Raw genomic sequence first — 15,298 nt, 5'->3', positions numbered from 1 at the left:
CATATGCTAAGCTCTTCACTTTTATTAGAGATTTAGTTATTTACATACCAACCTGCAGCCTACATCAGTTATGCGACTGGTCATTATGTATAAGAAAACTTCAACTTGTATCTAAAATTTGTATAAGTAAATTAAAGTGAACTTATTGCCCTTTGAATTGTTGAAAAGGAAATCATTTTTATAGGTTGACCGTTAAATGGGTTAAACTACATGCCTCACAATTGGGTTTCTGCGTCAAGAGGGAACAATGTTGAGGATTTTTTGATAATTGGTGAAACAGGAGTGAAAGGGATCAGACAATAAAACATATTTCCAAAGAAGTAAAATTAGCAACTAAAAGCATGGAGTAGAAGGGAAATGCTCCAGGATGTGAGCGATCCAAAATGAATTCAAATGTCACCGATGGCCCCGTCACAATGTAGCTATTCAACCCTTGCTTTTGGAACTTGAAACGGCACATTCTAGAAGCCCACTTAAATGTCAACGTATAACCCGCTGGAACACATCGTATCCCCTGAAGATATTTCACATTTTATTGTCTTTTACTGATCGTGAAATCAAAACAGAGACGAGACGGAAATTCACTGCATATGTATTTGGTTTTATTGAAGAGAGATATGAATAGGTAGCCTGTTTTAAGTCACCTAAAAAACGTACAATAGCTGAACCATTTATTTATTCAGAATACAAAAATACACATCTCAGTGACTCCAAATCGTAATAAATAGTTAACCATGCATTCTAACCATAAAAAGGCACAGAAAACAGTCACTTAGTAGTCATAGAAATGATCAACTACTTTTACCAAAATTATCCAGATAGTAATACAGGTGACAACTTTATATTCCAAATGTGAAAACACAATACACACCATGTCATTTAACCCTAGGCAATAAATATGCAAATATTGTTTATACCTACATATACTTAAAAATTAAAACTGTGCCATTGTAAACATAATGTAAACAAATGAAACTCACTTTGCTCCCATCACCTCAGGAACCTCGCCAGAGACTCCCGTGTCATCCCATCTTTTAGGGATCCTTTGCATGGGTTTCGTTGTTTTTTTTGTTGGAAACCAGGCAGTTTTGCAGCATTATTTACAGATCACTGAAAGACAGAGCGAGGGAGAACGGTGGCTTACTTCCACTCTGTGCGGACAGGTGGAGCGTTCTGGGGCCCGGAGTCTGGCCCCCCCCCCCCCCCCCCAACGCTGGAGTCTCAAGAGGAGCCAGGAGACGAGTGGCAGAAAACCCACGCGGTGAGCAGGAACCAGTTGTAACTCTGCGGCTCCTTTTAAAGCACGTATTCTTACAAAGGCTTCAACTTGCGATGGATCTAAACCCAGAGGTTCTGGCTGGCAAAAGTCCAACAGTCATCAAACGGATGAAAATGTTTCTGATCTTGTCACTGAAAAAAAACAGGCCGGGTCACACTCAATAATAATAATAATAATAATATTATAAATAACAAATAGTAGTTAATTTTACTTTAGTTATTTTACTATTAACAAATAATGAAATGGTAATTGATCATGTTGACTTATTATTAATAATGAAATAATTTATGTTATTTAATTGTTACAATGGTAAAATGTCTTTGTTTAAATGACTGATCATTAGAATACTTTTGTTAATAGTTGATAAATAAATTGTAAAGCATCTTTCAACATTATGTAGACAGATAGTTAATACTGTCCATTTTCATTAATGTCTTTTGGGTCCATCTATTATCGATGATTGACAAATATTTGATAATATGATATTAAGAAATACTTAATGCGCCACCTACAATGTGTCCATTGATAAACTATCAATTGTATACTTATCATCTCTTATCTATCATACAATATAAATGATTTCTTAATACACAAAGTAACGATAAAACCAAACAAATTGTTGCACAACCAATAATTGGTATATATTATTAATACATCATTTCATTGTTAGTTAACAGTAAAATAACTGTTAACTACAGTTTAATTAACTACCCTTCATTTATAATGATTAGTACTACACAAAAATTGATTGATAGGCTTATTGATTTGTGCAACCAATGAGCGGCGCCGCGTCACGCTGAACGCGGCGGCTGTCTGACACGCGTGATTGTCGGCATCAGCAACGGGGCAGTGTGACAACGTGGGTCCCACAATGCACTGGGACAGCTTGAGTCCCACAATGCACTGGGACAACGTGGGTCCCACAATGCACTGGGACAGCTTGAGTCCCACAGTGCACTGGGACAGCTCGAGTGAGGGGGCGGGGAGAGGGCCGATGTCACACCCTCTGGTGCGACATTAGAGTCATCAAACAAAGATCCACTCTATCGTTCTGTTATTATTTAGGATTCCTCGCTGAATGACGACTGATGAAAATGCGTGCACATGTTAAAATGTTGCACTCGATATTCAGTAAATTAAAAACGTTTCAAAATAATTAAAAGTTAAGTTTCACTTAAAAGTGAAAAGGCAGAAATAAAACATACAAGCAACACATTATTCTCCACAGGCGAGGAATGATCAGACTCGTAGTGACGGGAAGAAATGAGTTGGCAATAGTAAGGATACAATTGCTGATAAAGGTACGATATGCCACTCTTGTAGTAGACAACGCGCACAAACACATAAGTGATACATATTATGTGTAAACGCAACAGTCATGTCTGCCCATTCTACTCATTCGCTGACAAAATCCTACTTTACTGCATCGTCTTGGAAGCACAGAGGAGCAAAACTACAAACAAGTGAACCGCTGGAAGAAATGTGGAGTCCTTTAGAAAGAGCGCTCCTGTCTACGGGGCCTAACTGTTCCAAGTACGTGTACAAAAAAAACCCTCTCTCAGCGTCTTTCTTGTTTGCCCAACCCCAGGACTATAAACATCATGTCTGCAAAGACGGTATCAAAACAAGAGATAAAATATTGCACCATCATTAGAATACAACAGCATTATCATGTACAAGAGATTAGGACAAAAATCTACACAACACAATTGGTGTAATATACACAATCAAATGTGTAAGCTGTCGACAACGCATGCCATGTCAGCCATCTACAAACGCGTTAGACTACAACACTTTACAAACATGGTTTGCATACACCGGTATATATACAGTGCATATATGTATATACAAACTTAGCATCACACATAGAAATATACCCTGTAATGCCACCAGCCTTAAACTAACAAGTCAAAGTAGTGCTCTATCGACGTCTCACTTTTAATCTGAAGAAAACAACAACAAAAAAGCAGATCGACCGCTCCACTACGCATTCAGACCCGGAATCTGGCTGCTGTTCTCATTAGCCTTAAATACTGTGCTAAGTCGCCAAAGGTTAAAAGGTCGAGGTGAACCGTTACTTCTATGTAATGATATGAGTACTTGCACTTGCATGAAGCAAGAAGTAGAAAGTGCCTTTTTTTTTTTTTTAAGTTTTACATCAGCGACCCTACAGCCGGCGTGGTCGGCTTCGGATCCTCCCACGGAGGTCACCCCCCCGAGACCCGGGGGGGGGCCTTTTCAATTTGAGAGGTGCGACCTGAACATTCACTTTGGTACTGATTCCACCTCCACAGAGAACGTGTTGATTAAAAATATTCATACCTCATCAACTGCTTCAAAAGAAAAGGAACAAAAAATAAAAAAAATTCTCATGACTTCTACCAATAAAGCACATTTTACGGTAAATTACTCAAAATATGGCACTTGACGCAAATCTTTGACACATCATTATCATGCAAACAAAATAAATTAAAGGCAGAAAAAAAGCTGGATTTAGACCAAAAAGGATGCTTTCAGTAGTAACAAATGGCATCGTAATACTTAAAGTCATGTAAAACTTGTTCAAGTGTTATTTTGCACACGAAAAAACAAAAAAAAAAAAAAAACAACAACTAAAAAACCCCAAGACACTTATCATGCAACTAAACATTTCTAAAGACGAGCAAGCATAGCATGCGACAGTATCCCACTGTTCTCAGACGCCTTCCAGGCTGCGACGTCACGCCTCCATCTTCTGCCCGAAGGCCGCTTTGATGCATCCGCCCGCCCCGAAGCTCGTGGAAGTCCTGGTTTTGCTACTGGCTTTCAAGCACATCTCAAACAAGTCAACCGGATGGTTAGTTGCATACCTGATTGTGCAATGTGCGCTATGAATGGTTATTAACCTAGAAATGGCTTTTCTTTTCTGTGTGTGTGTGTGTGTGCGTGTGTGTGTTTTTTTTGTGGGGAGATCCTTGAGGTCCTTTTTGCGTTTCAATCCGCTTTCTCGAACTGTCATTTTGGCACCAAAGCACGAACGAACACACCGACGTCATCTTGTCAACAACCAATCACAGAGGAGCCCTCTCTCTGCGGAGGGATGAAAACTCTCCCCCAACAGGTATCTTCAGCTTCGCTGCCGTCGCTGCGGCCAAAACTCTCCCACTGATGTGAGGGGAAAGTGGGTTTCCCCTCTCCGGGTTTGCGTCCGCTCCGGGGGTTAAAGGTCAACCATGGAGGCCTTGGCCAGGTCTTTAGTTCCCTGGAGAATTCTCTTCATATGACCCACTTTCGATATCCCCAGATCCTGAGGGGGGGAGGGGGAGGGAGGATAAAAAAGAGCCCAGCGCATAAAAAAAACATGCATTGGTGTAAGTTTAAGTCTTACAACCGAATATCGGCCTTTAGAGCGGACACTGTGGTTGAAAATGAATTATGTCATAAGTTCAAGTGATACCCATGATGCTTCTGTGAACACTTTTTCACTGGATCCGACCTTGACTTGTGACGGGTGTAAATAATAAAGGGTTAGCACCGCTCCGTGCATGCTCATGACCACGAGTCAAACGCTCCGCCCCCTGCTGCGGGGGCCGTGTTCCACGCGAGAATCACACAGGGTTTGCACGCGCACAAACAGAATGACCCCGTTTTGTTACTCTTTGGTCAGCTGTGAAACAAACACATTCAAAACACAACAACAGGTGGAATCGAGGGATTGTTTTGTTTTATAAAAGGTTAATGTGGTCGTGGCTCCGGCTATTAAACATCACATAACAGCTGTGCGCCAACGCCGCTAACCTGCGTCGCTAACCTACAATCGCTAACCTGCGTCGCTAACCTGCGCCTCTAACCTGCAATCGCTAACCTGCGCCGCTAACCTGCGTCACTAACCTACAATCGCTAACCTGCGCCGCTGACCTGCGCCGCTAACCTGCGTCGCTAACCTACAATCGCTAACCTGCGCCGCTAACCTGAGCCGCTAATCTGCGCCGCTAACCTGCGTCGCTAACCTACAATCGCTAACCTGCGTCGCTAACCTGCGGCTCTAACCTGCGCCGCTAACCTGCGCCGCTAACCTGCGCCGCTAACCTGCGCCGCTAACCTGCGCCGCTAACCTGCGTCACTGACCTACAATCGCTAACCTGCGCCGCTGACCTGCGCCGCTAACCTGCGCCGCTAACCTGCGCCGCTAACCTGCGCCGCTAACCTACTCAACTGGATTACCAAGCACACAGAGCACTCACCTGTTTGGAATAGTAATATTATTTATTTTGTTTGACTAACAAAATTCAAAATATTAATTTTACATTAATAAAAAAATAGTTTAGGTTTGCTTGAAAATCACTTAATGGATTATGAAGCTCAAAAGTGAAGTTTGTCTAATTGATTGATCATTTCAACCGCACTTTTACCCCCCCAATAAAACAGGAAAAGCTCCACAGCAAACAGGACAATGAGATGACTGACCGATGAGGTGGGGTCCGTGGTGGAGTGCGCGCAACGGTGTCATCGCTGCTGACGTCTCCGTCCAATATCGGCGATTTACCGGTGTCGGCATTCGTGTCGACCAAATAGTGACAAGAGAAATCTCAGGAAAAATCCCAATGCACGTGTGAGCTCTTTCAGACACGACAATGTCTTCTTTTGACCACTAGAGCGCAGCGACAAGTTCAACAGCACACCGCTCATCGTGGGTCACAGTCCCAATGCGAGCAAATTTAACAGGTGGTTAAAATGTTTGTTGATGTTATGCATTTATGTTGAACCTTAAAAAAAAAAAAAAAAAAACCTCTCTGGTGGAGAGGCGTCGAACGGATCAGCATCGGTGCCTGAATGACACGCGACTTAAAGCACTGCCCGACCTTTGCCCTTTGAGCCCAGTCTGACCCACCCGCTCCCAGCGCTGCCCCGCGGGCCTCCCCCCCCCGGGAGACGCGCGGCGTTAGCGGGTTACGAGGCGAGTCTCTTCCACAAAGCGGCGATCAGACAGTTTAGAAGCCAAGCAGAGCGATGCAGAGCAGCAACACAGGGAGACATCCAACAGGTTGAAGAGCATTAGGAGGCCAGTAGACAAGAGAGAAAGAGTTGATTGTGCGGTTCGGACGAGGCGGTTCACACAGATTCACTGAGGGGTTGACGTGTGTGTGTGTGTGTGTGTGTGTACCTTCAGGTCCCTCCTCTCCAGGTGCAGCAGCTCCGAGCCTCTGATGTCGTGTCGGATGAAGGTGTCTCTGTACTCCCCCAGACTCAGCTGTTCCAGCCAGACGCCCACCTCCTCTGTGCCCCATCTTTCCACTACACACACACACACACACACACACACACACGCGCACCCACACGCGCAGACACGGACGCAGACACACACAAACACACACATACGGGGCAGAGCAGAGAGGGGCTCAGGGGGCCTCACAGGGATTCGCCCACACAGCCACACACCAGAAGCATCCACTCTCACACCCCCCCCTCTGAATATGTCATTTTACACGTAACCCTCACAAATGGGCACAAACTTGTGGTGAATCACTGGAGGGGAAGATGGAAGAAAGCATCAGTGAGGAAGGGGGGGGGGGGGCGGCAGTGGGGGGGGGGGCGGGAGAGCAGTGGCGGCAGCTGGCCAGAGGTTGGTCAGAACAAGGCGGTGACGAATGCCGGTCCAGAAAGACTAGGCGTGGGGTGGGGGGCAGAGGGGGGGCGGGGGCATGCATACCAACGACCAACACCAGAACACACAGAAAGAGTAGGAAAAAAAGGGGAGGCGGAAGCCTGTGCGGTCTGCAGGAAACCCCCCCCCCCCCCCCAGACTGATGGAGAGCCAGCCCGCGACGAGAGCAAAGGGCCGACCCTCTTTAACCCCCCCCCCCCGACCCCCTCACCTGTCCGTCGACGTTCCACCCACACATTGCCTTAAAGTTCCTTCATCTGGACATGTGATATTCATTTTTTTTTTTTACATTTCTGGCTGTTTCATGTTTTCCCCTCGTGGTTCTTCTTCTGACTTTGAGCCTCCTGAAGCCCCGGCAGGATGAGAGCATGGAGGGAGGGAGGGAGGGAGGGGGGGGCAGGTGGCGAGTTTGCAACACCTCAAACACAAACCCATTCTTTGACCCGTTCTTTTCTTTTTTTTTCTCGTGGACTGCAATGCGATGGCAGGGATGGGCACAGGCGAGAGGTAACCATGACGACCGACGCAAGAACCGAAGCGCGTCTTCGACACCAAGCGCGTCAGCAAAAACACGACCAGCTAGCGACCAGCTAGCGACCAGCTAGTCAAAGCGTGACTAGCGGTCCGTCTGTCCAGTCAAAAGGGGGGGGGGGGAGGCATACCTGACTGAGGGCTGGTCTTCTTGGCGGCCTTCTCCTTCTTGAACTTGGGCACTATGCGAAACATGCTGCTGCGACTGTTCCTCTTGCCGTAACCCAGAGAGAGGTCCTGGTACATAAGCACAGTCAACCTATAGCCTTTCATTTAGCCACTCAGCTCTCCCGTTTAGATGGAGCCACGTTACACCCAAGGCGTGCGCTGTGTGATGATGTCATACACGCCTTCAATGTGTGTGTGTGTGTGTGTGTGTGTGTGTGTGTGTGCGTGTGTGTGCTCACCTCCTCGTCATTGGGCTGCAGGATGTGGTAGAGCCAGGCCACCTCTCCCAGTTTGGCCAGCTCCAGCTCCAAGCTCTGCAGAGCACCGGACAGCTGATCCTCCTCTGGGGGGTCCAGTTGCTGTACAGGGGGGGGAGACAAACATACACACAGGAATAAATCCCGATAGACCACGAATGCATGTTTAAACAGAACGATTCTTTAACACGCTGTAGTGGTCGAGACATGGTTTGTCTCGACAGGTTTCCATGGTAACTCACCAGAGAGACCCGGCCCAGCAGCAGGGACTCTGTCTCGTAGTACAGAGCCTTGACGGTGCTGGCCACCTCGATGGCGGTGTTCCTGGTCAGACTCTGGGAACGGGAAACCGCCGTAAATATTTGGAGAGCAAACTTCACAAAACGCATCTGGCGGCCGTTTCTCGGTTTGAAGCAAGGTGGAAAACCGGTTTAAACGTACTCGTACACTGTAAACAGGAAGTGGACGTTAGTCGCCGCGACTACTCATTGGTTTGTGGATCAGGGTTCTAGTTCCTCTTTATTTATTTAACAAAGGATAAGACAGAAATACTTTTACCGACCATGAGTCGGAGTGAATGGTGTAAAGTTGTATTATGAAAGCAGGAGTCAATCCCAAAGTGGCCCCGCCCTAAAGCCCACGCTGCTCTCACTTCATAATTAACTAAATGAAAAATCATGCTGGAATCAAGAAGAGACCAGAAACCATTGACACAGACCATGAATCCATTACTGCTTACAACGTTTGCTGTGTTTCACATACCTCCGGGAACTTGGGGTGAGTTTTGTTGATGGCGTGCGACGAAGCGTTGACAGCGTGAGCCAGCTCCTGCTCCAGGAGCCCGTTGGTCTTGGCCGCCTCGCAGATCCTGCGATCAGAGCCGAGCATTAAAAAAAAAAAAAAAACCCAAAAGGAACACGTATCCGTCGGAGAGACGGGAGACCCGGACACATTCATTACCTCGTAATGAGCTCCTCTGCAGCTCGGGCGCACAGCTGCACCATGGCGGCCTCCTCCTCCGTCGCCAGATCCACCGACTGCTGCGGGTAGAGGTGAGGCCGCAGAGGGGGCTTGTCGTACTTCAGCTTGTCCTCCCATGACTTCAACGTGTTCTCAAACGCCTGGAGGCAGGGAATCAAAGGATGAGCGCGCTAACCACCACCCGTCCACCAATGGCGACCCCCCCCTGGTGTTATATCAAACGCACCCGGTCTCTGGTGAGCATCTGAGCCCGGTTCTTGTGCTGGATCTTGATGACTCCGGGCGGTTGGATCCACGCCTCCCCGTCCACCTGAATGGGAACCCCCTCATCGCCCAGGATGGTGATCTTCACTGTTCGGCACTTGATTCGAGGGGCGGAGGGGCACACGTTGGATTTACCCGCCGCAATAGAGTGTGTGTTTCTTGTTGCGCCGTTTGGCGGTTTGCGCTGTCTCACCTGCGCGATGCGGTGATGTTGCAGCTTGATGACCCTGGACACGGCCATCTGCATGCTCCCGAAGACGGCCACGACTTCCAGGATCTTGTCGTCGAACGACGGGGCACAGAAGATCTGGACCACATTCAGACATGTAAGATGTGGTAAAACCTTCTATGAACCCTCATATCTATAATGCAGCATACACTTAATTATGATGCCTTAAAATCTGCTTTTACATCGTTTTGTATCATGGTAGATTTTTCAATCTTTTAAAAATGCATTATAATGTGACAAAACAAAAAATCATATTCCCCCAGATGACAGGAACAAAGGAAACGAGGAGGAACAAGAGGTGGAGCGTTGATCAATTGGCCTAAAAGAGAACCCTGCCTGAACCCGCCTGGGAAGGTCTTCCAGCCGGATGGGGGCGCCACGTGGCGCGTGGTGCGGCCAACTGCACGGTTACTCACATCGTCTTCCTTGGTGCCGCCCCAGAAGTTGGTCCCGCCTGCGTAGCTCGGAATGTTCAGCACTGCGATCCCCTGAAGGCTGGGCAGAGGGATGTACTGGCCGTCACACTGGGAAAGACACAACCAGAGCCCAGCCGACCAGTGAGTGAGTCTGTGTGTGTGTGTGTGTGTGTGTGTGCACCGTTCAAAATATCAATCAATAGGCAGCGGTTCTGGAGACGCTGAATGCATTTGAGGTGGGAGCTTTGGGTTCCTCGCTGTTCCTGTTCCTCCAACTTCCTCACCTCGAGCTGGACCTTCTGCTCCAGGTTCTTGTACGTCCTCTGCAGGAGCTCCTTTGTGCCCAGGACGCCGTACCACATCATGTTCTTGGTACGACTCCTGCGTGGGAGAGGGAGCACAGGGTGAGATGCAAAGCAAAAGGCCTTTTTAAGGCTTTAAGAACACAATGAAAACACGCGGCCTAATCATATCAAATAGAACATACGAAGATGAATGCACTTAAGAGTGAGGCTCTGCAAAAGTAGGCAATGAAGATGCTTTCATGACCAATTGATGGGAGGGATGATGCCTGATTGGCTGAGGCAACAGAAATGTGTCTCACCTGCATTTCTCTGGATGCTCCTCCCGCTTGTTGTTGAACTCCAGGGAGATCTTGGCGTCCAAGCCGATGCCAAAGTAGTTGTTCATCACACACTTCTCCATGTAGCCCTCTCTGGGTGGATGAACGACACAAGAAAGTAACCAAAAACGAGCACGTACGCCGAGGCGCATGTGGATTTGCACACCGGGGGGGACAGAGCGAGAAGGACGGATAAAGGATGAAAAAGACCAACGAGAGAGGAGACAACGAGAGAGAGGAGACAACGAGAGAGAGGAGACAACGAGAGAGAGGAGACAACGAGAGAGGAGACAACGAGAGAGGAGACAACAAGAGAGAGGAGACAACGAGAGAGAGGAGACAACGAGAGAGAGGAGACAACGAGAGAGGAGACAACGAGAGAGGAGACAACAAGAGAGAGGAGACAACGAGAGAGAGGAGACAACGAGAGAGAGGAGACAACGAGAGAGGAGACAACGAGAGAGAGGAGACAACGAGAGAGAGGAGACAACAAGAGAGAGGAGAAAACAAGAGAGAGGAGACAACGAGAGAGAGGAGACAACAAGAGAGAGGAGACAACGAGAGGAGACAACGAGAGAGAGGAGACAACGAGAGAGAGGAGACAACGAGAGAGGAGACAACGAGAGAGAGGAGACAACGAGAGAGGAGACAACGAGAGAGAGGAGACAACGAGAGAGAGGAGACAACGAGAGAGGAGACAACGAGAGAGAGGAGACAACGAGAGAGGAGACAACGAGAGAGGAGACAACGAGAGAGAGGAGACAACGAGAGAGGAGACAACGAGAGAGAGGAGACAACGAGAGAGGAGACAACGAGAGAGAGGAGACAACGAGAAGCGGCGCTCACAGCGAGTCGAGGTCGGGGTCGATGAACGGCGTGGCGCCGAAGGGGTCGATGTTAGCCAGCAGCATCTTGCTAATGATGGAGCTGCCAGCGATGGAGGCAGCTAGACCGGCCCGCAAGCCTGCGCACACACACACACACACACACACACACGTCACACACGGTGCGATTCACTCGGCTCATGGGGGAGGGGAGGGGGGAGGAGGGGGGAGGGCGCTTACCGGGGCAGATGATGCGTGTGTTGAGCACGGGGAGGTTCTCCTTGCTGGTGGTGAAGGGCGTGATGGTGAAGGAGCTGTAGGACTGCGTGCTGCGGCTCACTCTCCTCTCCGTGGGCGAGCAGGGGCTCCTGGCGGCTGGAGACGGAGGGGAAATTTTAAAATAAAAAAAAATTGTTTTACATCTCCTCGGGGGGGGGGGGGGGGGCAAACACACAAACAGAGGGTTACGCCGTGATATTACTTTTTAATGTGAGGCCACCCTCTCATCCCACCAGGGGGCGTAACAAGACACAACAAAACAAACTAACCATGTACAAAGTAAAAGCCCCATTTGACATGATATAATTAGGTCGAAACTTACTATATGTCAGTGTAGCCATATTCCATAACAAGTAATAGGACTGTCCTTGTCCCCTTCAGAATAAAAGCTATTTAAAAACTATAAAAGTAATATTGAAATGTTAGAGTAGAAGTTTAGTTTATATTGCTGAAGATGGGAGCTGAATGTTATTGTTGCATGAACCTTCAGGGATCTGTCACAAATATGTCTATCGTGGTCCAAATCAGGGACAAATGCAAGACAAATTGGGAATTAAAACCCCCAAAAACGTTGCTTCTCTCCTTTTAGTCTTCCAGCTGTTTTTTCCAGGTGAGCGCACACGACGACTCTGGACATCGCGAATCCTCCACGGGGATCACAAATATACACGCATGCGCGGGGGCCCGACCATTTTCTATTGCGCAGGGGGGGGGGGGGGGGGGGGGAATCCGTGTCCGGGTCAAGAAGGAGGGAGGAGGCGACGAGAGGAAACAAGGAGAGGACACAAAAGAACAGGGTTTGACTGATTCCTCCTCGTCGGGCTGGAAAAAGTGTGGAAGGAAGGAAGCCGCCTTTTGATAAACAGGAAGAACTTCTGCCCCTAAGACAATAACACATCCTGTGGCCGTCGCACACACACACACACGCACACACACACGCACGCACGCACGCACACACAGTAGACGTCCATTTGCACTTGCATCCACATGCGAGGCTGCATATATTGCACAGACTCAGCAGGCTCCGTGGTTGTCCCGCCCCCGACATGTTAAATCGTTTATTATGAAGGACGTTTTTTCCGTGGCTGCAGACTGAAGATGGAGCGATAAACAGGCTCGGCTCGGGGGGGGGGGGGGGGGGGGATGGAATATAACGGGAGAGAGGGGTTTTCAGCCCTAACCCTCCAGTTTATTTATGACAGGAAACGAGATTTGCGTCAGCAACCCTTTTTTCCCCCCCCCATTAGCTATGTGTCTATGTGTCTAGTTCTGGGATGCAATATACACAATTAATACCTCCTCTTTTTGAACCAATTCCTTTCACAAAGTGGAATAATCTTAAAGTTCTCTAAAAATGATGGAAATAACAATATTTCCCTCTGTCAGTAGAACACTGGGAAGAAATGTGATTTAACACAAATTCTACTCTTCTTCTTAATCTTCTTAAAATAGGCCTCGACCACTAATCAAATGAGGTATGTTTCACGTGACAATGCCAGCTGGCCCGAAAGAGATCTGAAGCAGAAGCACTCACACGTCACCGCTTCCAGCTCCTTGGTGTCCTCGTCCTTCTCGCTGTCTCTGTTCTCCTCCTCGCTGTCCTTCCTGAACTCCAGCGGAGACGTCAGCTCGCCGTCCTCGCCCGGGTGGGCGTTCTGCTCGTCCACCACTAACGCAACGGAAGAGAAGACGCTAGGGCACGCGCCACGTGCCACGTGCCACGCGCCACGCGCCACAACGCAGGACAACTTCCAACGAGGCAGAAGGACATTGTCGGGTGTCTTCGGCACGATAAGCGTTGGGTTATTGCCCTTTTTCCCTTTGCAAAAACATGCTCAATAGGGTTTCATAAGCGTATGCCAACATACGTTGTTTCCATGACAACTGTGTGTGTGTGTGTTACCTCTCTCGGTCTGTTCTATGATCTGCCGCAGGGCCTTCTTCAGACTGTTGGCCCGCAGCATCATCTGCTCCCTGCTTTTGAACAGCTGGTGCGGGGCCCCTCCACATCCTTTCTCCGTCTCCTCCTCCTCCATCTTCTCCTTCAGCTCCGTCAGGCTCTCCTCGCTGGCTTCCTCCTCGTCCTCCTCGTCCTCCTCGTCCTCCTCCTCCACGATGGGAGGGGTGGAGAGGGCGAGGGCAGGCAGAGCCTGGCTCTCCGAGTTCAGCGTCTGGAGGAGGGAGTCCAGCTTCTCGTTGAGGATGGCGCACTGGAGGGAACGAACAGAGGAGGGATGAAGTTCAGGGGCCATGTATCATAGAAGGGGCGGGGCCAGCGACGGACGCTCGCTGTGCGGGTTTTTCGAGGCTTACTTTGAGAGACATGGTGTCGCACTCGTCACTGTTGTCTGTACTTTTTTCGTAGCTTTTCCCCACTTTGGAGACAAAATCCTTCACTGTTTCACAGAGGATCCTAAGCGACAGGGAGGAGACATTAGTGTGCGACATGATGTACGACGACTTCGGAGTGACGCCCCAAAACCAGCATTTAATGCCGTCCTTTTAGCTTCAACATCAGTGTATCCATCAATCAAGTGTTCGATCTTCAATCATAACCCTTCCTATTGCATTATGAATCGAAAAAATACAGCATGTACAGTATGACGCTCCGTAATAAATAATAATAATAAAGGTAAAAACACGTACTTGGCCGAGGAGATGACCACCGAGTTCTGCTCCGAGTTGAGGATCTTTGTGAGGTGAGCGGCCACCGAGTCTTCGTAGGCTGAAATGTGGAACTGGAGAGAAAAACCAAGGGTTTGAGGATCCACGCGAAATGTCGCCCCCAACCCCCCCCCCCCACACCCTCTCTCGTGAGTACCTGGCAGTCCTCGGTGCCCTCGGGCGTGGTGGGGCAGCTGAGTTTGGGCGGGATCTTGATCTCGTAGGTCATGATGCTCCAGCGGTCCAGCATCTTGGTGCTGGCCCTCTCCAGCTTCTCCAGGATCTGGGGCAGCTGGGTGTCGTCGTCGCACGACGGGCCCCAGCCGAGCACCCGGGCCAGGTCGTTGCCCGTCCCCAAGGGCAACACGCCCAGCTGGCACTGCAACACAGCGCAGAAAGGGGGGGTCATCCCTGCGTCCCCAGTCCCCCTCCCCCCCTCCTCTGAATCAGGTCCGTGCCTTGAAATCTAAATGTAATAAACCGAGCGGTCACCTGTTTGTGGAGACTGAGCTTGTCGATCTCGGAGAGGACCCAGCCCACGCTGCCGTCGCCGCCACACACCAGGATGCGGAAGTTGTCGAACTTCTGAAACAGCCGCAGACTGACCAACAAAAAAAAAAAGACACACACACACACGCACACACACGCACACACTTTATTAACTTGGCGTACGGGATCCTTTTTTTTTTTACCCGATGCGTTTTGTTTTCCTCACCCGAGGTGCGGCCCCCCGTTGACCAGGTCGAAGACTTGGGCCGGGTTGAGCAGCTGCTTGAAGCGCCGGAGGAACTTCACCCCCTGGTTGTCTCCGCTTTTGGAGTTGACAAAGACCAGCAGGGGGCTGGCACATGACGGGGGACAGGTGGCCTTCCAGAAGCCTGCGGGGGGGGGGGGGGGGGGGGGGGGGGGGGGGGGGGAAGAGGGGAGGAAAAGGGGGGAGGGGGGGGAGATGGGTTGAATTCCCTGGGCGCAACAAACTAGGGAACCCTCGGGGTGAGACGGTAGATGTGGACTGAATTATGGGAAATGACATCTACATTATATCTTTATTAATGAAACGACCTTGACCCGATCACTGGTAGCAGCGGCCCAGTACGTCTCCCACTGGAGCAGCAGTGCAGGGACTCGCTGCAGCGCGGC

General features: G+C 49.2%; 2 protein-coding genes across 2 annotated transcripts in view; one reads left to right on the top strand and one right to left on the bottom strand.

Annotated features, from left to right (window-relative positions):
- idh1 (isocitrate dehydrogenase (NADP(+)) 1) overlaps nucleotides 1-14,808 on the top strand; it is an 80,851-nt gene extending 66,043 nt beyond the window's left edge. The window contains exon 10 of the mRNA XM_062565108.1: nucleotides 14,799-14,808. The gene's annotated coding sequence lies outside the window, so the exon portion shown is untranslated. The remainder of the gene's footprint in view (nucleotides 1-14,798) is intronic.
- Nucleotides 1,055-15,298, bottom strand: part of dgkh (diacylglycerol kinase, eta) — a 14,961-nt gene continuing 717 nt past the window's right edge. Inside the window, exons 2-21 of the mRNA XM_062564865.1 lie at nucleotides 14,874-15,036; nucleotides 14,651-14,759; nucleotides 14,316-14,537; nucleotides 14,141-14,232; nucleotides 13,808-13,907; nucleotides 13,398-13,704; nucleotides 13,029-13,163; nucleotides 11,456-11,590; nucleotides 11,238-11,355; nucleotides 10,374-10,484; nucleotides 10,054-10,150; nucleotides 9,770-9,877; nucleotides 9,318-9,431; nucleotides 9,087-9,221; nucleotides 8,840-9,000; nucleotides 8,642-8,747; nucleotides 8,122-8,214; nucleotides 7,862-7,981; nucleotides 7,586-7,691; nucleotides 1,055-4,565 (exon numbers count right to left, since the gene is read on the bottom strand). Coding sequence (XP_062420849.1) covers nucleotides 4,513-4,565; nucleotides 7,586-7,691; nucleotides 7,862-7,981; nucleotides 8,122-8,214; nucleotides 8,642-8,747; nucleotides 8,840-9,000; nucleotides 9,087-9,221; nucleotides 9,318-9,431; nucleotides 9,770-9,877; nucleotides 10,054-10,150; nucleotides 10,374-10,484; nucleotides 11,238-11,355; nucleotides 11,456-11,590; nucleotides 13,029-13,163; nucleotides 13,398-13,704; nucleotides 13,808-13,907; nucleotides 14,141-14,232; nucleotides 14,316-14,537; nucleotides 14,651-14,759; nucleotides 14,874-15,036 — 2,585 coding nt within the window. The 3' untranslated portion in view covers nucleotides 1,055-4,512. The remainder of the gene's footprint in view (nucleotides 4,566-7,585; nucleotides 7,692-7,861; nucleotides 7,982-8,121; nucleotides 8,215-8,641; nucleotides 8,748-8,839; nucleotides 9,001-9,086; nucleotides 9,222-9,317; nucleotides 9,432-9,769; nucleotides 9,878-10,053; nucleotides 10,151-10,373; nucleotides 10,485-11,237; nucleotides 11,356-11,455; nucleotides 11,591-13,028; nucleotides 13,164-13,397; nucleotides 13,705-13,807; nucleotides 13,908-14,140; nucleotides 14,233-14,315; nucleotides 14,538-14,650; nucleotides 14,760-14,873; nucleotides 15,037-15,298) is intronic.

Source organism: Pungitius pungitius, chromosome 10, assembly GCF_949316345.1.
Source record: "Pungitius pungitius chromosome 10, fPunPun2.1, whole genome shotgun sequence".
NCBI classification, from domain to species: domain Eukaryota; kingdom Metazoa; phylum Chordata; class Actinopteri; order Perciformes; family Gasterosteidae; genus Pungitius; species Pungitius pungitius.
The sequence above is the reverse complement of the archived record's forward strand: the minus strand, read 5'-3'. Positions and strand labels throughout refer to the sequence as shown.